At 38.3% G+C, this 24,861-nt stretch overlaps 1 protein-coding gene across 1 annotated transcript in view; it reads right to left on the bottom strand.

The window, feature by feature from the left end:
* Positions 1-21,759, bottom strand: part of PRKG1 (protein kinase cGMP-dependent 1) — a 1,143,489-nt gene extending 1,121,730 nt beyond the window's left edge. The window contains exon 1 of the mRNA XM_081075399.1: positions 21,011-21,759. Within this exon, the coding sequence (XP_080931525.1) occupies positions 21,011-21,276 (266 nt within the window). The 5' untranslated portion in view covers positions 21,277-21,759. The remainder of the gene's footprint in view (positions 1-21,010) is intronic.
* Positions 21,760-24,861: the final 3,102 nt, after the last annotated feature.

Genomic DNA, 24,861 nt, shown 5'->3' with positions numbered 1-24,861 from the left:
ACCATTCCAAGCATATTCCATATATTAACTCATCTAATTCTCACAACTACTTCATGAGGCATATACTTTGTGTGTCCCATTTTGCAGATGAAACAACGAGAATAAAGTGATGTAATTTGAATCCTCCTCTATAACACCTCTATATTTCTGGAAACTCATTGCTTGCTACATTCCCTGTCACCCATTCTAGTCCAGTTACATGGCCATTCTTTCTGAGCCTCAAACATGCCAGTGTCTTTCTCCAGATCTTTGCACATGTCCTTCCTTCTGCCTAAAACACTCGGCCCGTCGTTAGAACAATTTACTCCTCTAAAACAAACTCCTCCATCCTGTCTACAATAAACTCCTCCATCTCCGTTTTATTTTCTCCCATAATACCTTTATTTATTCCTTTATTAGCATGTATCACAATTTGAAATTTTACTTTTATTTGTTCCGTGATTTATTGTGTGCCTTTATTACTTGACCAGAGGCTACATATAAATGAAGGTAGAATATAACATTCTATCCTCATGACCTAGAATAATGACTAGCACAAAGTAGGCCCTCAATAAATAACTACTTGCTGAATGAATGAATAGATAAATGCATGTTCTTTACCTTTTAAAATGCATGCTTTAATTCTGAACATTGGTGGTAGCTTCTCAGCCACTTACTGATTGTGCACACAGGGATAGTTGGAATGGATGGTTTTGCAAGGGAGGTATTACATTATATGGTGCAGGAAGTGTTCAATTACAGAGGTAAAGACTACTTAGTATGGTGGTTGTAGGAGGGATACAAATACAGAATGGATACGCATACGAGTTCTGACAATTAAGTTTGTGAACTTGTTGCAACGATGTAGCTAACCTGTTTTTGATATCAGAGGGATTATTCATTATGAATTTGTAGCAAGTGGACAAACAGGCAAGTTTACTATTTGGAAGTGCTGAAAAGGCTGTGTGAAAAAATTAGACAACTTGAACTTTTCGCCAACAATTCATGACTCTTGCATCATGACAATGCACCAGCTCACACGGCACCATCTATGAGGGAGTTTTTAGCCAGTAAACAAATAACTCTGTTGGAACACCCTCCCTGCTCACCTGATCTGGCCCCCAATGACTTCTTTCTTTACCTGAAGATAAAGGGAGACATTTTGATGACATTCAGGACATCAAGGGTAATATGACAACAGTTCTGATAGCCATTCCAGAAAGAGGTCCAAAATTGCTTTGAAGAGTGGACTAGGCGCTGGCGTCAGTGCATAGCTTTCCATATAGAGTACTTCAAAGGTGACTGTAGTGATATACAGCAATAAGGTATGTAACACTTTTCCTAGGATGAGTTTGCAAACGTAATTGTCAGATCTTGTATATCACTATTAGAGTAATTTATAACCTTAAAAATATGATAGTTTTTCAAGGCTAGTTGTCAACAGATCTTTCCTTGAACATCACCACTCGTGGTTCCTCCCAAAGTATCAGTCCAGAGCCATCAGGAAGCTCTGTTAGAAAGATTCACCTCGCCTCGCCGTGAGCTGGAAACTGCCACCCTATCACTTGCAATCATTTGTCTTCATTTTATGTGCCGAAACCACGCAGAATCTATGAAATACACAAATAACTTTGGTCCAGTATGCAAATAACTGTCCCTGTTAAAGTACCTCGGATAGAACACAATGCCCCTGGTGGGAATAGAGCAGAGTAAGGCAAAAATAGCACATCTTTCTTTAGCAATATTACACTTTTTCTTATGTGGCCAGAAGTCCTTTATTGAATAACACCGAATAAAAATAAATTAATTAAAAGAAAAAAATTAAATACTATATCCACATATTTATGTGCATGAATCACACCTCCTGGTTGATTCATAGGTTCTTTATAGACAGTCCCTAAATCTTGCCACAAATGCTGGCACAGGGTCAGTTCTAATTATGAAATTTGTTTCATGCTTCCTTGCAGGGGAAAGTTTTTCCATCAATTCCCCACTAAACATCATCTGCTCAGTTAGTGGTCTCAATTGTGGATGCATATGTCCCCCTAAAGAGACAATAAGCAGCATCTGAAGACATTTTTCGTTGTCCTAACTGGTGGTGGGGAGGGCTGCTATTGGAGTCTAGTAGAGGCCCAGATGATGCGAAACACCCTACAATGCACAGGACAGTACCTCCTCCCACACACCAAGGCACAAGACGAAGAATTATCGGACCCAAAGTGTCAATGGCTCCAAGGTGAGAAACACTTCCTGCCCAAGTGAGTCTCACTGGGGGTCCGTACTGCCCCCTTGTGGGAAGTTTGGAAATTTGCGGGGTGTTCTTTACAATGTCCTGCAGTGCACAGAATAACACACACACGGAAGAATTATTCTACTGCCCACACAACGTTCAAATCTCCCACTGGCCATTCACACAGAAGAAAAATCTATATATGATTCTATAAGCCTAAAACCTAAATCTGTTTTACATATAAATGAAGTATTTGTTGTTGTGTGGTCTTAAATTACATTAGTTTTTAAGGAATGCAACTACCATATAAATTAAGGGAAGTGGATCCTTTCTTTTGTAAGAAATGTTACAGAGTTGTTCACTAATTTGGAAAATTGGGTCACTTGACAGAAATACCATTAGTGGTACTGGAGTGACCGATACAACACATCAGTACCAATGTATGTTTTCAGTTGTTACACTCGTATAAGATGATTCTAGGAAGAAAAGTATGCACTTCACATCTTCAGTTCAACTTACTGTGTAGTCTGTTTCCTGTGGGCACCTCCAACTTGGACAATCCAAGCACTTACTTATTTAAACCACATATTATTTGATTATACATTATTTTCTCTTATATTATAATTAGGATACTATGTGCACATACACATGTAATTATGTGGGCAGATGGGTTATATTATCTATGAATTTCATTTCAGGGTAGTCAGGGAGCATTAGGAAGTATTTGACATGAAAGGAGAGCATTGGGCATATGAGGATTGTAATTCACTACTCTTGCCTATTATAAACTTTTAAGATCTTGATTCTGTTTTCCAATATAATTACCAACCCTTACAGCATCATGTCCCCTGCAAATTTGATTAAGATTCCATTCATATCCTTACCCAAATAATAAAGATGCTTAATAAAGGGCCAATGACTAATGTTGGGTAGTGGAATTCATTTTTCTGCACTTGTTCTATGGAATTCCACATCTACATTTTAAACTACCTTAGTACAAAAGATGGACATGGAAAATGTCTGCAAAACCGGGGCCAATCACCATTCCCAATAGAGCCACACTTTACTAACCACTCTTCCCACTACTGAAGGCACTTGGATATTTCCAGTAAAGTTTCTATAAAATGAAATGGTCATTTGAATTATTCCTAAAAAGCTCTGCAAGCAATGAGAAGATAAACTTTAAATAAGTAAGTAAGTAAGTAAATAAATAAATAAATAAATAAATAAATCCGACAGATTAACAGGAAGCAAATAAAGTAAAGGAATATACAATCGCAAGGAGAATAGAGAATGGGTACTTCTGTCTGGTTAGCATGAATGTTCTGACAGATTTTTCTTTTCAAAAAGACTCAGTGAGTTCATATTGAAAATATATCATTAAATATTCTATATTATCAAGAATCCCAAAACCATTCCCAGATATCTGGATTCTTTGAAGCATCTTAGATGAGGAGTGTTTGAGAATTAAATATACTCAAATAGAAATATACCCATACGATCATAAATTTTAAAATTATATTTTCAAATAACTTGACTTCCTTTATTACATAATGTATTTTATATGAAACCAAACCACTATTTAATTAATTCATACTGTCTCTTGAAATTTTCTTAAGTGTTAAAAATAAATAAATTCTTAGTGGACACATTAACAAAAATACTCTAGTTAGGTTACAAAATATGTGTGTATGCGCCTTAGCTCGGGGTAGAATTGGAAAGACTATTTAAAGTCTACTTTGAAATGCATAAAATAATGTCAACTTAAAAATAGACTATGCCTAACTATAACCATGCTGTTTTAAAGTGTATAATTTTAATTGATTGGAACATTTAGAATTTTTCTAAATTAGTTTATATTTTGACACGGCTTAGATAAATGTGCCAAAGAAAAATTGTCTTTATCTTAATACACCCATTTGAGGTTTATTCCACTAGTTCCTTGTAACCCTAAAGAAACAATTTACCAAAATTATAGGGAAGTAAAGTGTTGAAATTACAGCATAAAAGTTTCTTTCACCCTAAAATTACAGGTAAGAAAACTACAGTCTACAGAAATGAAAATCACTAGTTGTCTCTCGTTTTAAGCCCAATTTTGCTCCCCTGTAAGTCTTTATAAAACTCATCCCATGAAAACAAGAGAACCAAAACCACCAAAGATCTGTGACACTTCATGGACCCACAAGAGACAAGAGACTTTGATTTGAACCAAAGGACTATGAATACGCACCAGATCCTTTGATAAATAAGAAAAGGTGTTGGGGGAAGGGAGGGCAGCTGAAAACAGTAGGTGAAAAGGCCTCAGTAAAACCTTGCATTATTACCTAGATATGTTTATCATCCCTGTCCTCATCCAAAACCTCTTTTCCATAGGGCTCCGCATACTTCAGAAGTCATAGTTTTGTACCTTGGGTTTGAAGAAAGGTTAGAAAAACAGATGGAATAGTGTACTGAACTGAATACTCCCCCACCCCAAATTTATGCCCATGAGGAATCTGTGACTGTGACCTTATTTGGAAATAGGGTCTTTGCAGATGTAATCAAGATGAGGTCATCCTGGACGAGGGTGGGCTCTAAATTCAATGACTGTTGCTCTTACAAGAAGAGGGAAGTTGGGACACAGACACACACAGTGAGAGGGAAGAGAGTCATATGAACGAAGGCAGAGATTGAAGTGATGCACCTACAGACCAAGGAACACTAAAGATTTCGGGCAACCACCAGAAGCCAGGAAGTGACAAGGAAGAATCCTCCCATAGAGTCTTCAGAGAGCTCATGGCATTGTTCACACCTTGAATTCAAACTTCTAGTCCCCAGAACTGTGAAATAATACATTTCTGTTGTTTTAAGCCATCCACCTTGTGGTAATTTGTTACAGCAACCCTGGTAAACGAATACATTTGGTCACCCGCCATACAGGATACATCTACAGAGATGTTTCTCCAGGTGGCAAATTTCCTGATTACAAAATTCCCAAAGCTATTATGTCCAAATCTTTAGTGATGGAGACTGTGAATCTTCATTGCAACAAACAGCTCCCAAAAATGTTGACGTGCCTTGCAGTTTAAGAACCACTGGGCATTTGTTTGATCTAAGGGCCTGCTCATTGCCAGTTTCTTCATATTTGTCCCTATGCACCTGATGTGACGATCATCTAATACACTGTTAAGAGTCCCAGAACCACACAGTCCTGGGCCAATGAGCCCCTGAATAACTCACTTCATGTGTTCGGACTAAGTCTCCTTATCTATACAGAACACATGGAGGCACCAGGAGAAAACATGGGATTGTTGAGAAAGAACAAATGAGGTCATGCAAGTAAGTGCCTTGCATAGAGTAAGCTCTTACAAATATTGAATTAGTATTCATTTTCCCATTTTATCTGAATGAAAAGTTTTTCTGAATCTCATTTTTCTTATGGAAAAATTTGACTTTGTCTCCAAGACATTAGTATTTAAACTACAAAGCAATGGCATTTAATGGTAAACTACAAAGCAATTAGCATTTAAACTACAAAGCACTGTATGTTTAAGACAGGTCTTTTGCATTGCATCAGTTTTAAGTGGGCCTTCTTATGCCCATCTTACAGATGGGAAACTGAAGTTCAAAGAGATAATGCAACATGACTAAGATAGAGAATTTAAACACAAGCACAGCCTCTGCTATTAGCCTTTACAATGTACAGCCATGCATACTTGTTGTCAGGCAGGAAAAAGAGTATCACAATGTTTTCTTTAGGCTTTCCTAACCTTAATTTCCTAACCTGGTGAAGGAAATAAACATACCACCCAAGAAGTACAGAGAATCCCAAAAAAGATGAACACAAATAGGCTCACACCAAGACACATTATAATTAAAATAGCAAAAGTTAAAAGCAAAGAGAGAATCCTAAAAGCAGATGGAGAAAGGCAACTAGTAACTTTTAAGGGAGCTCCCATAAGACAATCAGTTGATTTCTCAACAGAAACTTTGCAGACCAGAGGAATTGGCACTAAATATTCAACACGATGAAAGGCAAGGAGTTATAACCAAGATTACTTTATGCAACAAGGCTATCACTTAAAATCTATTTAAATCATTTAAATAGATCATTTAAAATCAAAGGACAGATAAAGAGCTTCCTGGGCAAGAAAAAGCTAAAGGAGTTCATCACCACCAAACCAGTATTACAAGAAATGTTAAGGGACTTCTTTAAGATGAAACAAAAAATCAAAATTATGACTAATAAACGGCAATAGCTACATATCTATCAACAATTACTTTCAATATAAGTGGATTAAATGTTCAACTCAAAAGACATAGGAGGACTGAATAGATAAGAAAACAAACATATGATGCCTACAAGAGAATCGCTTCAAATTGAAAGACACACACAGACTGAAAGTAAAGGAATAGAAAAAGTTATTTCTCAAAATGGAAATGAAAAAAAAAAGCTGGGGTAGCAATACTTATATCAGAAAAAAATAGACTTTAAAACAAAGGCTATAACAAGACACAAAGAAAGACCCAGTAATCCCTCTTCCTGGTATTTATCAAAACAAAAAACAAAAAACAAAAAAAAACCCTCTACTTCCTGGGGACATGTGCATCCATATGTCCATTATAGCATTGTTTACAATGCCCAAGATGTGAAGGCAGCCTGGGTGTCTGTTGAATGGATAAAGAGGAGGTGGTAGATGTATATAATGAAATATTCCTTGGCCAGGGAAGGGAATGGGTTCTTGCCATCTGCGGTAGCATGGATGGACCTGGAGCATATTGTGCTGAGTGGAGTATGACAGACAGAGAAAGACAGATGCAATGTGATTTCACTTATATGTGGAATCTGAAGAACAAAACAAACAAATAAAACAGAAACAGACTCATAGATACAGAGAACATTGTGATCTTTGCCAGATGGGAGGGGAGTGGGGTGGTGGGTAAAAAGGGGACATGATTAAGAAGTACAAATTGGTTGTTTCAAAGTGGTCACGGGATGTAGGGTAGAGCATAAGAAATACAGTCAATAACATTGTAATAACTATGTATAGTGCCAGGTGGGTACTAGACTAGTCAGTGGGATCACTTCTTAAATTATATAAATGTCTGACCACTATGCTGTACACCTGAAATTAATATAAAATAATATTGAATGTCAACTGTAATGGAAAAATTTTCAAAGGTGGGGAAAGGTGACGGGAAATATGGTCCAAATTATCAGGTATAAAACAAATAAGTCATGGGGATGTAATGTACAGCATAGGGGATATAGTCAATAATATTGTGTTAGCATGGTACGATGTCAGATAGTTGTTGGACTTATCATGGTGATCACTTCTTTGGGTACATAAATGTTGAAATTGACAATGAGAGAAAGAATAGAAAAGCTTTTGGGAAAATATGGCTTCTAGCCTGATGGAACATGACAACTATAGATAACCCCTAGCCATGGAAATGTTCCAGCTGTGCAGAACCTCCACTCTGAATGGTTCTTCTGGGGTCTCCTGTGTCTCTCCCTGAGCCTGACATATGATGTCAGACAATTAAATTCACGAACTTGTTGCAACAATGTTGCTAACCTGTTTTTGATATCAGAGGGATTATTCATGATGAATTTGTACCAAATGGACAAACAGTTAACCAAGTTTACTATTTGGAAGTGCTGAAAAGGCTGCATGAAAAAGTTAGATGATCTGAACTTTTCACCAATAATTCATGGCTCTTGCATCACAACAATGCACCAGCTCACAGGGCACCACCTGTGAGGGAGGTATAACCAGTAAACAAATAACTGTATTGGAACACCCTCCCTACTCACCTGATCTGGCCCCCAATGACTTCTTTCTTTACCTGAAGATGAAGGAAATATTGAAAGGAAGACATTTTGATTAATTCAGGACATCAAGAGTAATACAACAATAGCTCTGATGGCCATTCCAGAAAGAGTTCCAAAATTGCTTTAAAGAGGGGGCTGGCGTTGGTGCATAGCTTCCCAAGGGGAGTACTTCAAAGGTGACCATAGTGATATTCAGCAATGAGGTATGCAGCATGTTTTCTAGGATGAGTTTTGAACTTAACTGTCTGACCTCGTATCTGGCCCATTGAATATTCCTGTAAATCACAGTCTTTCTGAATCTCTAGATTTTTGTTACTTTATCATTAATGTTTTGTTAATCAAAGGGGATGAACAAGGATATCTCCTAAAATCCTTTCTAGGTTCTATAATTTGTTAATATAAGAACTAATGTTTTAAAAAATCTCTAAAATGTTTTAAACCTTCCATTGATACATAACTTGCCCGCCCTTTTATTCAGCACTTTATACTCACATCATCTTTTCTCATTCCACAAACATGTATGGTGTATGCCCTGTATACAAAGCCTTATGAGGAGGAGTATCATTATTCCTATTTTATAGCTATGGAAACTAAACCTAAGAGAGATGAAGTAATTTGTCTAAAATCACATAGCCAGTATATGTAGGAGGAGCCAGAGTTCAACCTCTGGTCTGTGACTCTAAAGCCTATTGTTTTAATTATCATGATACTTTCTTTGTAAGACTGGGCTAAAATGTCTGAGATTAATCTTCCTACTCTCCAAAAACAGTTTCACTTTTAAGCTTCAATTTCATGATTGATTACCTTTCATAGGACTGAATCCTGTTCCAAATAAATGTTTGCAAAGTTACTTTTCAGTAAATCTAGTCCGAAAGCATCACAATGGTCAAAAAAAAGTAGAGAAAACTCTACCGGAGGTTACTATCCTATAAAAAGAAAGCTCTACTGAATAGTTCCACTACCATATATGTCCAAATCTTCGCACTGGTTTCTTAAAAAAAAAACTGTAGCTGAGAAACTTGGAATTTGTTATTTTCCCAAGTGGGAATAAGTTCTTCAGAATTCTTAAAAGTATCAAAAATGTATTTTGATGAAAGAAAAACAAATTATTGTGATTCTTAAAGGACTTCAGTTATTTAAGAGCATTATATACAAACAGTTTTATCCTTACTTTAAAACCACATTATAGGAATTCGGGAGTTTTATTCAACTTAAAAAAAATAATAAAATAATATAAAGCCAAAAGGACAATATAAACTTTGTAAATCTGAAAAGTAAAAGGGCATGTAAACATTGCTTCAAAAAGTGTTCTCATGAAAGCAATTCAAGTATAAAAAAGAAATAAATAAGATCTTTCCACATGTTACTGCTATGATTATCTGATTTTTAAAAACATTCTGTCTGTCTTTAATATAGAAAATTAACTTTGTCAATCCACCAGCATACCTTTTATTTTTTAATAGAAAGAATTAGAGACCATTCATCTCATACAAAAAGTGTATGCATAATTGCATCAACTTTAAAAAGTCACACTGAAAATTAGCAACATTTTCGACCTAGCACTCTCATTTTTTGGAATTTATCCCTTATATAAAAAAAATATGAAGAAATGTGTATAAGCATATTAGTTGTAGCGTTGTTTATGCTTGCAAAAAACAAACAAAAATAACTATCAATATAAGCTGACATACATGAATATATGGAATAGCACATGGCTATTAGAAAGACCAGTATGGACTGAACTGGAAATAACCCTAGGAGCTATTATTAAGCCAAAAAACAGTAGATTACTGTTGTGGAATGATTCCATTTCAGTAAAACAAACAAACAAACAAAGAACTCCAAATGGACAAGGAAGTTCTCTCTGCATAAAGGTTTGCATAAACATACAGAAAGGTTATGATGGCTGCCTGCTGGAGGACCGATGGGGAAGACTGAGAGGAAAAGATCATTAAACTTGGGTATCTTTTAATTGTCTGACAACCAGCATGCATCACTTTGAAAATTAAAGCAGTCAAGGAAGCACGTATAGCCCAAGAAAAGATTAAAAATTATCAAATTTGAGTAGCAGAGTATGCTCTTAAGTATCAAAAAGTGTTTCTAGATTTTAACATGGTGAGCAGGGATGCAGAACCATACTTAACGAAAGAAATTATTTTCCTGATTTCTTTATTATCAAGAAGCTCAGAGAGTCCACAACCTGTCTCACCTTGTCTGGACATTCCCCATGATGCCCTAGAGCCAGATGGTAAGGCTAGATAACTAAAAGATTTCAAAGTAGAATGCTTCAAACCCTGCCCCCATACTTCAGGAATTTGTCTTGCATTAATAACACACCAGAAAGATCAGAGAAAAACAGGTATTAATATTTATCGCTTGCTTCACCATGTCTAATAGAGACTAGCTTTTCTTTTTTGTCCCTGCAGACAACAGAAAGCATATCCTACACTTGGTTTATCCCTGATCCTCTCTCACATGCACAGACTGTATAACATTTTTTTGAACCCAACCTAGTAAAAATATAAATTACTGCCCCAAAGAGCATTTATTTTTATATACTGAAAGTTTCAAATCAATATATCAGAGTTTCAAAATAGTTTTCACAAAGGCAATTTATTCTCATATAGGGTATCAAAATACGCAGTTTTAAATTTTCTCCATTTCCTTTTTTTTTTTTCCCGACTTGCTTGTTTATGTAATTACGATCTAACACCATATCTGAACAAAGAGACCAATTAAAGAGGACAAGTAATCACATTAATTCAGAACTAACTTCTGTTTACTTACAGTACAACTTCATTTCAGCATTGACCCTTGGATATTGGGACAGATCAAAATAAGAACATTTTACCTCAGCGTTAAATCACGAATGATGCCATCAGCAACACTACTTCACTTCCAGTCTCCTGAGGGTTTCACATGAGAGGGGTCACAGACTGAATGAAAATAGCCTTTTACAGGAAGACTGAATGGCACTTTCCAAGGGAATATTGATTCAAAAACTTATGTTCCTTTAGATGTGACCCACAATTTATCCCTTTGTGGCAGGTCAGACTACACTCATTTCTTTTTACCTAAAATTGTTGAAAGACAGTTTATATTTACAGCATCCCAGAAAACACTTTCCTTTCCTCTTAAAAATATTTAGATGTATGAAAATAATCACATTAACTAGGCTACTGTTTTTCTAAAAAGGACCTCAGATAACCACAGCCATATTGAGATTTACTTAATTATATTCTAGATTCACAGGATTATCAAGGAGATCAAACAACCTATTAGAAGAAGGTTGTTAGAAGTTTCTTCTAATAGTTAATCTAACTTTTGTTTATAAGAATTGACTTTTAGTTCTTTATGTGGGGGGGGGGGATGAGTAGGAAACCATTTCCTTTATTATTCTACCTACTCACACATACATTCTTTTACTACTATTAATTTTCCATCATTTTCATTTTCTTCTCTCAGACAAGTACGAGTCCAGAGGTTTCTTTATAGGGGTTTCAGGAATTTTCCTCAGACTGAGATCGAGGTTCAAAGAACCTGCCATGCAAAGTGCACTATTTGTTTTTTTCTTAAAAGAACATTTCACTATGGCTTTTTAAACAAATTTCCCCAAATTACTACTAACTGGAAAAGTAAAATGCCATATTATTCGATGATACACTTTCCAAACACTTGAATCTTAGTATTAAGTTATATGTTTGAAAATGTACTTTAAAATTCAACTAAAGGCCATTCCAAACGACTAGTTGTACAATTGTTAAATATTAAACACCTGCTGCCATCTTGTGGTAATTGTTGAAATATCTCTCTCTCTCTCTCTCTCTCTCCCATCCTCCCTTCTATTCCTGCCTTCTTCCCTCCATCTGTCTCCCTCTAACTCCCTCCCAACCTCCCCCTCTACTCTCTCTTACCCCTTTATCCCTTAGAGGGTACCAAAATATATTCAAAACTTAAAAGTTCCCTTTCTTAAGTAGGTAAAAGGACAATCTGCACTATGCTCTGAAAGAAAAATGGATTTTTGCAAATTCCTCCCCCTGACTGTAAAATATTTCCTCTTTTCTCCTTATATTTTTCTCATTTATTCACAAAGCCATTCTTTTAACAATATTTTTTTAAAAAAACTCTTGGTCATTATTCCGATTAATCTAATGTGTTCCTCCTTCAAGCAAGGGGAATACAGATTACAGGAAAATAAATTTGTATTTTCTGAAAGATTTTCCCTTCTAAACTTTTTCCAAATTGTATTTTAACAAGGAAAGAAAGGGGGGAAAGCATCATGGATTTTTGACTACAAAGTGCCACACCACCGCCTTTCACAGCCACAGGGACCGACTCTCAGACACTCAGGATCTAAGAAAGAACCTGGGGAAGCGATGAGAAGATGCACTGCCCTCCAGACTCACTCTGGGAAGAGGAAGCTCCCCAGCAAGCCCAGGCTGGATGGAGACAAGCAGCCCAGCAGCCCTTTATCATTTCCTTGCTGTCCTGCTCTCCTATGAGCCCTGCTGTGGCATGGCAAAGGAATTCATAAGTCTGGGAGGAAATCGGGTACTTTTCTGATGCTATATTAAGATGATTAACTCTTAGCAAGACTAATTTATCATTAGAGAAAGAGTATATTTTATAAAAGCCACCATTTTCATCTATGTCCCCACTCCAATTCCTGGGGAGACATTGGCAGACAGACCTCCAAGAAGTCTCTCGAAGATAGATACAGAGAGAACTCAATTAGCCAGAATCTTCCAAAAAATAGTGGGGGTTGAGCAAGAAACAAACATGATGACAATTCACTTCACTCCTCGATGAAGTGACTTGAAAACAATCTTTCCCCACCTTCATCTGTATACCTATAGCTAAGTAATATACATTCGGTACTTTTTTCTTAAAACTTAGTGTATTCTAAGCAATGATAGCCACACAGCATGGCTTTGATGTGATTGTTACAGATTTTCCTCCAACACTTATTAAAATTCCTAACTGTTACTATAAATTCGCTTGTGTACCATCTAGCAGCATCCCTAATTCCACTAATAATACAAACACCACACTTTGGGAAACATTGATCTGAAGTGTATGTGTTAAGTATAGTGTAGAGAATCTAACAATCATCATTTATAAATATGTAGATTTAAGTGTCACAGGGTCAAGATTTTGATTTTTTTTTTTTTTTGGAACCATAGTTCAGATCAGAGGTTTTCACATGTTTTTCCTACAGTGACTCACAAGATGGATGATGGTCCCATATGCAACCCACTCGTTTGAAAAGACAAGACTGTCTGTGGATTATGTGCAATGTCCTGATATGTATTTGTAATCCTACCAGTCAAGAAAGCCAATCAGAATACAAATGAAAAGCTATCCTTATGGAGATGCCTGTAAATGCACTAAACTTTATTTTCTAAGAAACAAATTATTCATGAATTTTGATTTTTAAACTATTATTTACTCATTTTAACCTTACAATTAATCAAAAACACACTATTGCGTAAGACATAGGATATTGTGTTGAATATTTTACAGTGATTCTTATTCTCTGAGAAGAAATTAAACTGGTTTTATTCTCTAAAAGTTCAGGGTTTTTTATTTGTTTGTTTTTAATACATTCTAGTTATGTGCTGCTCTTAACCTTTCTCTGAAAATTAGAATGTCAGAAAAGAAAAGCGTGGTAAGCTGAGGGTTTTATTTGGTTGGAATTTTTACTATAAACAGACCTGGTTTCTACCCAGGGGTTTACAGTCTAGGATATAAAAGCATTTTCTATTTAGAGAATTTTTAGCATATGTAGCTAAGTTCTTAGGTAGCCATTGTGGTACATGAAATTAGCATCATCCACACCAGGAGAGCAATGAGAGGCATCAAGAAAAATATTAACATTTACCCAAAGGCTTTAGATTTGCTCATTAGACAATAACAATATCATATAATTGAACAAACAGATCTACAAATATCTGTAAGAGGCAAACATACAAGTATTTTTAGGATTCTTATAAAGTTTATCAACAGCATTTTTGCAGCATTAGAGGTCAGAGTGCTCAAATCAAGACACATTTGAGGATTTAAAACACATTTTGAAGTGCTCTCTAAATTGGACTAGAAAGGAGAGACAATTGGAATTAGCAACAAGTCTGAGAGAGTAATTTAAGAACTGTAGTTGTATAACCTTTATCACATGTAAAAACGTCAAACTAAGACCTAATAAGGGAATTAAGGCAGGTGTCTAATTGGATTTGCCTTAGTAAACACTCATGAAATCAGCACATTTATGTTATTACCTTGCACACCAAAGTACTATCAATGTGTTCATACATATAACAAAAATCAATCCAAATCAATTCCTAGTATCAACATACCGTATTAACAACTTAGAACTAACTTCCAAGAATATGTCAAATCAATATGCACAAGACATGGTTAAATATGAAGTCAGCACACCAGACAGGACAAATTACAGAAAGTATTTTTAAAACTTTCTAGTCAATATAAACTTCATATTGATTGAATTTAAAATTATAATATTTTCTAAAGTAGCATGTGCTTCTATTATATCCCAATATAAAAAAGAATACGAAAATGTTTAAAATCAAAGCAGCATGATATTTACTGAAGTCTGAGATCGACCAATAATTTTTAGTGAGTAGAGCAGAGTAAGCTTCAAAGTTTTTAAAATAGGAATCTGTCATTTAAGAGCAACAATAAATAAAACAAGGAGATGAGTTCAACTCTTGGTCTTTATATAATAAAACAAATCTGAACAATTAATAAATAATTATTTTTAAAATGTTGGGAAATTTAAATTGTATAATATCAGAAGGATCTAGGAACACGAAAGACTTGAAAAGGTGAGAGTTATTGAGCAAGCACTCTGTTCTGAGTGGGCTATTACATGATTTTTGGAAATGAAATTGATCTGTCAGGAGTTACAAATGTAAAGCCAGAACAGAGGAACACAGGGACCCAAAAAAGAGACACAGGACATAGGCAGATCCAAGAACAAAGAAAAGGAAGTGAAAAATTATCACTAGCTAAAAGTATTTCAACAAGGAACCACAAAGATTGGTTCTAGTACCCTGTTCTGGGAGACAATACTGGAATGGGTGCCTAATACCAAGCACAAAGATTTGACAAACTGCAAGATGCTATGATCTATTTTATAATAACAGCCCAAGAAATAAATCCTCCTTTCCACAAGAAACTGATTGGAGCCAACTTAGAGGAGTTTCAGAATAATAACTACTGTAAGTGTAAAATCATAAAATGAATAAAGTGGTGATGTGTGTGTTTGTGTGTATATACATATATGTGCATGTACACACACATACATGCACATTACTCATACACATAAACATACACACATACACAGAGCTTCTTCTCTCTTCAGGCATACAACAGCAGAGCACACCAACAAAGATAGATTCAAGGTCAGTATTTCTTTTTGACAATTCTCAAACTTCTGAGCTTTCACTTTTGTGAAACAGGATATGCTATCCCTGGTTTATCTCAGCGCTCACCGTAATTTCCAAGAGCTACAAGAATCCTAGATAACATAGGGTCCTGAACTCCGATAAGCAAATTCTCAATGTCAAATGAAAATAATTATTCATACTCTGAGCAACTATGAAATCACCTGAAAATCTTATCAACAGAAAGGGTTTTAATGTACTCTCAGTATCTCCTACACAGCATGGCTGAGAGGCATTTAGTCAGGAAAGAAAAAGAGGAAAGAGATATGACAACTTTTGTGGGTTTTTTTCAGGTCAGTTAGAAATAGTTACATGAGGGTCAGTCAAATTTCTAATGAGTACATGATTACATATACACTATCAGCCTAAACTTTCAATCAGTGAGTGAAAGGGAACAAGAACTTCTGGTGCACTACAAATACGTTTGGAAAAGGTACATGATTCTAGAACCCGAACAAACCCCAAAGCAAAGTGGATATGTCTCAAACAATAAGCATACATAGATGATAAGTTGAAGACATTGATTCACCAACTCTGGTACTGATGCAAAATTAAGAAACCTAAATAATCTTCCTGGTCCCATTTCTGAGATTCTTTAAAAAGGCATTTCAGTAATGACTTGCTCAGTTTTCTCATCACTAAAAGCAGGGTACTACCCACCTGCTGTACAGCTTGGACTGAAAGTAGGTGTGACGTGCTTATGTTTAGAACCTGTCGTCTTCAAATTACATGTGGCAAGACACAAGAATTTCAACAAGCTACCCTACCTAAAAATCTTCCCCTCTCTTCCTCAGTCTGCCTCCCCATAAACTCTTGTAAATATTACTAATCTGAGTATATTGAATGAATATTCTCTCCCAGAACTCCTTTTAAAACATCACTGTGTTACTCCAGAAAGGATAACTCAGTGAACATGTTGATATACTGTCATATTCCTTTTGATGGTAGGACTGGTAGGGATGAAAAGATTAGCAATGAGGGTCCCCAAGGCAAAAGATAAAGGGTACAGTGAATAGTTCCCGGAAGGAGGCAACCAAGATCATTTCACAATTGTACTATTCATCAGCCCTGCCTATGGCATGACACTGAGCTGGAGAAGTTAGGTCAGGAAGAAGATGGAAAGATTGGTAGATGACAATCCCAAGAGCAGGACAGCCTGAGGAAATTCTGGCCTGGCAGAGCACACCCACAGTGTATGTGTTGGATACAAGAGCTCAGTGGTCCCTTTTTCATGAGGTCAGTTTAGTGCTGGTGCTAAAACTTTTTTTTTTTATCCTATTTTAATTTAGGGCAGGTTTATTTCTTCCTATTGAAAGGATTCACCAGTTACTAAGATGGAACTGGTTGGGTTCCAAGGCTATGTTATATAGCAGTTTAGAACTTGGGCTCTACAAACTGCAAGGTTTGCGTGTGAAACTTTTCTGTGGCATTTCCTAGCTATAAGATCTTAGGCAAGTGACTTAACTTCTTCAAGTCTCAGATTCCTCACGTGAAAAGGTTGTCATTTAGGACTGTTGTGAGAAAACAATGAACTACTGTAGGTAAAGAGCTTAGCACTGTGCTAAGATTGCTAAGATTAGCGATCTTCATTATTGTCATTGCTATTTTAAAGCATAGTGTATTTTTTAATATGAACAATTAATGAGCTGGGCCTTGAATTCAGCTGGTACAGACTCATTTCATTGAAGTTACTTATATCAAAATGAGGCCAAATCCCTTGATTTAGTCTGCAGGATAACCAGACCTGAATCAAATCAGAGATGCAAAAGGCAATGAGTTTTCTGGGGCATCCATCCAAAAGTATCTACGTCCCAGTGGAAGGAAGGTCAAGTTCCAAATAATGAATTTACATCATCAAGAATCAAGGGATTTGTGACAAGAATAACTCAAATGGCTTTGGAATACAATATTATTCCTCTAACAGATTAATATTGATTGCAGTTTTTGCTTAAGCTAATTTAAAAACAACAATTGCGTGCTAAGTGGACATCCAAAATGAAGGCATATAGGTGTGTGTAAAAATTAAGGGAAAGAGTTAAGGTTATTAGGTAATTCTTAATGTGGAGCATATGCATGCAGGGAATCAAGAGTTCACAGAAAACCATATGAAATACTTGGAGTTATTTGGCAAAAAGTGATATATAAATTTAAAAATATTATCATCATCCAAAACAGCCTACAGTTTTCAATGATAATCACTTGATCCCTACTGGGTATTTCTAAGGGGCCTGAAAATGAGTACTGCAATAAGTCGGGTATTTTCTTTTTAAATATGATCATATTGTACACTTGATACTTATGCTGAGAGCTCAGATCTTCTCTTTCCCTAGTATAATTTTCATCCAAGCATTCCTTGGATACTTAGATCATTCTTAATGGATATTGTGCCTTATACCCTCTGTGGACACATGGAAACCTGGTTAATTGTACTGACTTGATTACAATAGTCAGTGAATTCTCCCATTTTCTTCCACTCCAATAAATGCTTAAGATATTTTTGTCACCTGTTATGTAAATATTTTAGAGAGCAATCATTTTCTATAGGAGTGGTTATAGGGAAAAGCTCTTGTATTGTTCTGCCCACCAAACTGAATTCCTATACTTTCAAAATATGTTTCTTTTCTCAGTAGTATAAAAACTGGTTGTCCTGGTAAAGTCTGAACCAAACCTGTAGCACTAAAATCCTACAGCCACTGCAACTGAACATTTGCTTTGCAATAAAGCAATCTCTTTCAGTCCCAGTAAACCCATCAGAATGGCACAGCTTTTAACAAAGGATGCAGGAGGTGCGGGAATATCTATCTAGTCCCCAAATTCAAATACCTGAAAATTAGAAAACACACTTTTATTTTGAAAGCATCTTGTTTGCTGTTATATGTGTATGTCAGAAATACTTTTTAAATTATTTCCTTCCTTGGCCAAATGATCATTGGTTTCGCCAATGATCATTAAGTCAGTACTGTCTTTTTAAGTACTAGGATGAGTACCTAACATGGTTACTGTCCCCATGTATTATACCTGTCAAAATTCTTTAAGCTCTAATGAGTCAGCTTGCTTAAAATACACTCCACGCTTCCATTTGAAAGTAGAAAATAAAGTGCTGAGTGGGAAAAAGTTTACCCTCAGTCCCAACGTAAATCAGTGCAAAGAGGAAGTAGGAAAGCACTCCAGCTACTTGCTGCAGACACAAATATGCGTTCGACCTCTACTGCGCATGATCCACTCGTATGATGAATGTTCTAACCCCTAACACGAAGATGATGGGGACTGAAGGAGAGAGATAGAAAAAGGAGGATGATACGTACAAATGAAAGACCGGCCACTTCCTCCCAGTACATACAAAAACTCCTCTCATTCCTAGAGAGATTTCTTGTCAAGGAAAATTAGAGTGCCTCTTTGGAGCTAGTTCCTGAATGAACGTACTCTGGGAGGGAGTTTCCTCCTGTCCAGACCCTGTTGAAATCTCTCTGCCGTACAGGGGTGCTGGTTACTCTTTCAGGGGCACAGCCCAGACACAGAGATCTGAAATTTCAAAAATGTGATAAAGCCTCAGCCCATCAGCCCCGGGAGGGAAGCAGCTGTCTGGTGACCGCTGGTGAAGTGGCTTCTTAAGGAGGTGGGCAGATTGATTCCAGCTGCTGAGCAAGGGGCAGGGCAGTGGCCGCGGAATGTACAGCCAGGCTGAGGCAAGACACAGAAGCAGCTTCCCAACCAAGGGCAAGGCCAAACATTAGCTGTTTGCAGTCTTGGCCTCAGAGAAGGAAGAATGCCATTGTTCCATCTGATAGGACTTTCAAGGTAGGCTGGGCCAAAAGGTGCAGTGTCATTTTGTAAGTGGAGGGTCACTCAGGAAATCTGAAAGCTGTCCCCTGAGACGTTTGTTCAAAAGTGGCCCACAGTTCCTAAGGGGAATCCTTTCTGCCTGATTCCTGTATTTCTTCCTCATCCACTCCCAGCTCCTGGCCCTCTTCTAATAGCTCTTAACCACTGCCCAGCCTCTTTTGCTCCGTTCCCCTTCCCCCACACGAAAACACTGTAATCAATACACAAGGAAGGGGTGCATTAGAGGAGTGGGGCACATTGAGAGCCCTGGATTGGATGGAGACCAGACAAGAGAACATGCTCTTTAGAAGTACTCTCCTCAAAGTCGGAGAGTTAAGGGGGAAGGACTAGTTTAGGGGTCCCCTGAGCCCCAAACCCAGACACCGAGTGATCTAAGAAGAGGGAAGGGGTAAGAGGTAGGCGGGCATGAAGGCACGCCTAATGGAATATTCAATATCCTGCAAAATGCACTTTCGGCCGTGTACTTCCAGAGACTAAAAGCCAGTAATGGGCTTTGGAGTCTGCACTTCCTCTCCCTAATGTCCAGAGGCGCTTTAATGCTGCAGCCAATCGATCAGCTTTCTCCGGTGAAGGAGGCGAGTAGAGTGCAAATGCTTCCTACTTGCGGCCAAAATTGCCTGGCCTCCTCTGCACACCACGAACCAGCGACACACAACTTTGAACTAAGAGGATTTAGCTCCTCAAGTGCCGAGGAGGAGCAAAGCAAGGAGTCTGAAGGCGCCCTGAGAAACAGCCCTCCCCCTCACCCCTTTTTCATCCCAACTTTTCCAGGGAGAGATTCAAAAGGACGGCAAACCAGGAAGGGGCATTATCCACCCTGGGACAGGGCTGACCAGTCACCCCAAACCTGCTTCAGGTGCAAGGTCACCGAGCCGCCGCCCAGCTCAGGCCAGCCCAAGGTGTGGCACTTCTGGAAGGGACACAAATAAAGCAAATGAACATCCAGAAAGTGGGGTTTCTTTGCAATTTCTTGCTGACATCACGGCTGCCTGGAAAGTGACCCTGTGAATAAATTTCCCTGTCCAGTCATCCTGGAGCCCAGATCCCTGAAGCCCAGAAGTGACTGTCCGGCCTCCCCCGTCCCCCGCCCCGTTGCCCTCCCCCCAGGGCTTGGACTCGGGGCAATTTCAGTCCCTGAACTGAACCCAACCCTGTCCAGCCTCCAGTCGCTCCTCCCCGGGAGGCTCCAGCAGCCCCAATGAGCATGCCCCATGGCCTGGGTTTCGGGGTCGCCTCCGGGAAACTCTCCAGGCCCCAGGATGGGCAGGGTTCTGTCCCAGTGGGGGTGCCCTTACAGGGGTGTGCAAAGCAAGAACAGCGCAACTGCAGCTGGGTGCAGAGTGGCCAAGTTAGCCTGCGCGAGAAAACTTTTCGTGGTCTTTCTCCCCACCCCCACGCTCCAGGGGCGCGTCTCCCCAAGGAGTCCGCCGTTCCCAGCACCGCAGAGAGAAGCACAGCACGTGATGGGCAGAAATAAAAATAAACACTTCCCATTCTCCGGCCTCAGGGGCCACCCCTACTCCGCTCCGTGTGCAGGCAAGCTGCCCCGCGCTGACCAGCCCCCGCTGCTGCAGCCGCAGCCCCCCAGCCCCAGAGTCGCTTCCTGGAGCGACACCCGGGCCCACCCACCCGAAGCAGTGGCCTTCGAGCTGGCCCGCCGCGCCGCGCCCTGGCGCCTACCTTTCAGATTTGGTGAACTTCCGGAATGCCTGTCGGAGGTCGTGGAAGGACCTGTATGTCTGCGGCTCAGCCGAGATGCCCTGCGCCCGGGTGGTCCGAGGACCAATGTGAGTGGAGGGCACGGGTAGCACCGACTGGCATTTGTGGAGCTTCCTCTTCAGCTCCTGGATTTCCTCCTCTTTCTCTGACAGCCGCTTCTCCAGCTCTTTGATCCTCTCCTCCTTGAGCATGAGAATCTTGGCAAAGTCTTCCTCCAGCTCGCTCATTTTTTCCCTGAGCCCCTCCGCAAAACTTTTTCTCGGCAGTGGTGGCGGCCGGGACGACAGCCGGGCGAGGCGAGCGCGGAGTGAGTGAGTGAGTGAATGGGGCGCTAAGTACTAGCGCGGCAGAGTGCGGCCCCTAATGCGGCGCGAGGAGCGGCTGTCTTCGATCCTCTCCTGCTGAATGGACTAAAGGCACCGAGGGGAGGATGAGAAGTCTAAAAGCGATGGAGAGGAGAGGCAGAGTGCTAATCCCCAGCCTCTCCGGGGACTAGGTGATTATCTTTCATTGAGAAACCAATTAGAGCTGCCCTTCCTCCCCTGAGACCCCCTCCCCCGCCCCCCCTTTCCCAATCCCTCCGTGAGAACACGACGCGCGCACCACCCCACGGAGCCTGGTTTCTAGTTGGGAGGGTTGGACCAGAGAGCCTGGTCTCACCCCATCACACAATAATCACTCTTCCTCTCTATGGTACCAAAGGAAAGGGGAGGGGTGGGGGTAGGTGGGGAGCTTTATGCCACTTGATCCTTGAAATAGCAACAATTACCATGTGATCTGACAGATGACGCAGCGCTTGTAACTGGAGCCTAAAGACTGTGTGTGTGTGTGTGTGTGTGTGTGTGTGTGTGTGTGTGTGTGTGATTTCAAAAATATTCAACTGCCTTTACACAATAACCTACATAAATCTACCTTTGTTTTCACCTTTTTCTTCTGCTCTGGATAAGGGAGAATGCATGTGTGTATTTTTTACTGTGAAGTCCTGTGGTTGTGACCCCAATAAGAATGACAAGGCAAGAGGAGTTCCAGGCTGTTTCACTGTAAAATTTTACTGGAAAGAGTGAACTAAAATTGTTGGTGGGGAAGTTGGATGAATATACGTATGGTAATGAGCCAAATGTTTACAGGAAAGAGAAAGGCCATGCGTTAGTTGTAAACTTTTCAGAATCTGGATTTTATTTCATCTGCTACAGTGAAAAGCTGTATATCGAGCATCCCAATTATATCGCATTGTCTTCCATGGCTGTGAAGTGGTGGCTGCCAGCACTAACCTGCTGGTTCACCCTACCAGTTTCAGGTTTTCTGGATTACAGAAAAATTGCTTCTGTAATCTAGATTTCTCCTTCCCCTGTGACCAATCACCTCATCCTATGCTAATGAGATTTTTCTACTCATTTGTGCCTGAGTATTTGCTAATCCCTACCTTTCTATTTTTAATACATATTTCTCACAGGGAGCATTTTTCATAACATAAATTACTGTTTAAGAGTTTGTCTGGGTATGTAGAAAGAGTGTTTCTTCAGGTAATGATCGACAAATTAGTAAACCCTTTTTTAAAAGAAAAAAATAGATCCAAACTAAGATATCAAAGGATTCACTCTGAAATAGTAACTTGCCTTACAAAGAAAGATCAATGTATAATCACTGGCTACTTGTGAAAAAAAAAAGTCTTTCTACCTTGTCTGAAACACCTAAGTAAAGCAAAAGCAGGCATATACTTTGGCTCATAAATAAATCCTAAAATATATTTTATTCTGGAGATTTCTTTATTATTAACTGTTACTTCTACTCTTCTGATTATTTTATATTAAAGCATTTCAAACTACATTTAAATTTCTTAATCGCCCCAGATGCTAACGATTGGTTTTTTCTACTCATATTTGAAAAAGAGCTCTCTGTCTTGTTGATAGCTACTATTTTGTTGCTTCTATCTATGAACAACTTAATCTGCTATAATCCTTTTAGAAGCACTCAAAATAATTGACATTTAAAAATAATTCATTAGAAAAAAACTTTCATCACATTCAATAATCTAGGCATATGTTCAACTTTTTATGGAGGAGATAGATACAAATAGAATTTAAATGATGCTTAAACAGTTTTTTTCAAGTCTTACACTATCTTAAATGAAGATATTATTCAAATATGTTTCTCCTGCTTATTTTTTTAAAAAAAGAACATTTAGACCAAGATTTCATACACACACCTCAAAACCCCAAATTGATCCATATCTTCCAAAATTAATCTTATTTTTAAATAAGTCAGTTTTAACTTAAGTAATGTTGACACCTTTAAATGACATTAAAGCTCATCCATTGGCTTAAGAAATATTTAAAGCACAAGAAAGAGAAGGATAGACACTACGTTATTAAAAATCATAGCATTTTAGAGCAGAAAGCAACTTGCAAGATAATCTAATCCAACAACCTCACATTCTAAAGGAGGAAAATGAGGTCTTGAAAGGTAAAGTCCAAGATCACCCAAGGGCAGAAGTTTGAATCCAGCATCCAGCATGCCCACAGAGGGTGCTATGCCTACCATGCTGCTCCTAGCCTGAACCCTGAAAATCTAGAAATTCTACAGTTCTGACAATCTAGTGATCAATGATGTGACTTTACCCTTCACAGTTTGCTTGTAAATCTGCAGCGGTAAGTTTCAACTGTGGAAGCAAAAGTATTTATGAATCCTTAATTTTTTTTTTTCCTTAAAGGAAAAGGTCGCCATCTAGTGCCCCTGGAGAAATTTGCTAAATAAAAATCTTAATCACAATGAAGTGATGTTATGTCCTTAAATACCCATGAGTCTTTTGATGTTCATATTTGAGAGACGTAAAGAAAATATGCAAAATTTTGTCAGCATAAAACATTTTTTAAAAAACTTAAAAATTTTAAATATTTTAGCCACAGGATAATGACAAGCAAGGGTAAACATTTATTGAGTATTTCATATGTGCCAGCACAGAGCTAAGCTCTTTATGTGACTGTTTTTAATCCCCACGATGACTCTACCAAGTTGATGTTATTATTCATTACCATTTTACAGGTAGAGAAACTGATGCTTAGCCAGACTAAGTAATTTGCCTGTGGTTACAGTGTCCAGATTTGACCCAGGCTCTCTTCATCCCCATGCAGCACTGCTTCTACAGGAAATGCATCAAAATGTCCACTTTTCTATGAGCACAGTGACAAGCAAACTAAAAGTTGTTTTTTTTAATGAGGACACACTAAATTTAAAATCCCATATAAATCCATATCAATTTCTAAGACTGGCTTCTCAACAGTTTCTTTACCAAAGTTGTTTCCCTGATGATACATTGGAATATAGCATACATTTTACATATAATTTCAAGTGTGTTCTTTTAAAGTGGATGTACCATCAAATGTTATGATGACTTTACCTCTCCCCACCCCCCCAAATAAGGAACAATTTCTAAAGAACCTGTAGTTTTATAGATGTGAGTAGCTCATAGGGGATTACTGTCCTATAATCCAGCTTAGTGTCATAGAATGCAATGAGATGACAGTGTCTATAAAAAATTTTAAGGCAGCAATAAAATTGACTAAAAGTCAGTCTGCTTTTTATCATCACTATATAACAGGAATTCTAAACAATGTCAGTGGTAAGATACTCCTCTCCCCAAAAGTATTTTATTGGTCTAAATTTTAGCAACTGCTGCATTTACTGTTGAGCAGGTGGACCTCTGACCTTGGTACATGTTACAAGGATCCAAAGAGGGGGGGGAAATGTCATATGCAGGGAGAAAAAATTCAGACCATCCCTGTGTACAATACCTTACATGCAAATATTTTTCT

The sequence above is a fragment of the Rhinolophus hipposideros genome (genome assembly GCF_964194185.1).
Source record: "Rhinolophus hipposideros genome assembly, chromosome: 15".
Lineage (NCBI taxonomy): Eukaryota > Metazoa > Chordata > Mammalia > Chiroptera > Rhinolophidae > Rhinolophus > Rhinolophus hipposideros.
Note: the sequence above shows the minus strand (reverse complement) of the source record. Positions and strands in the feature narration are given on the sequence as shown.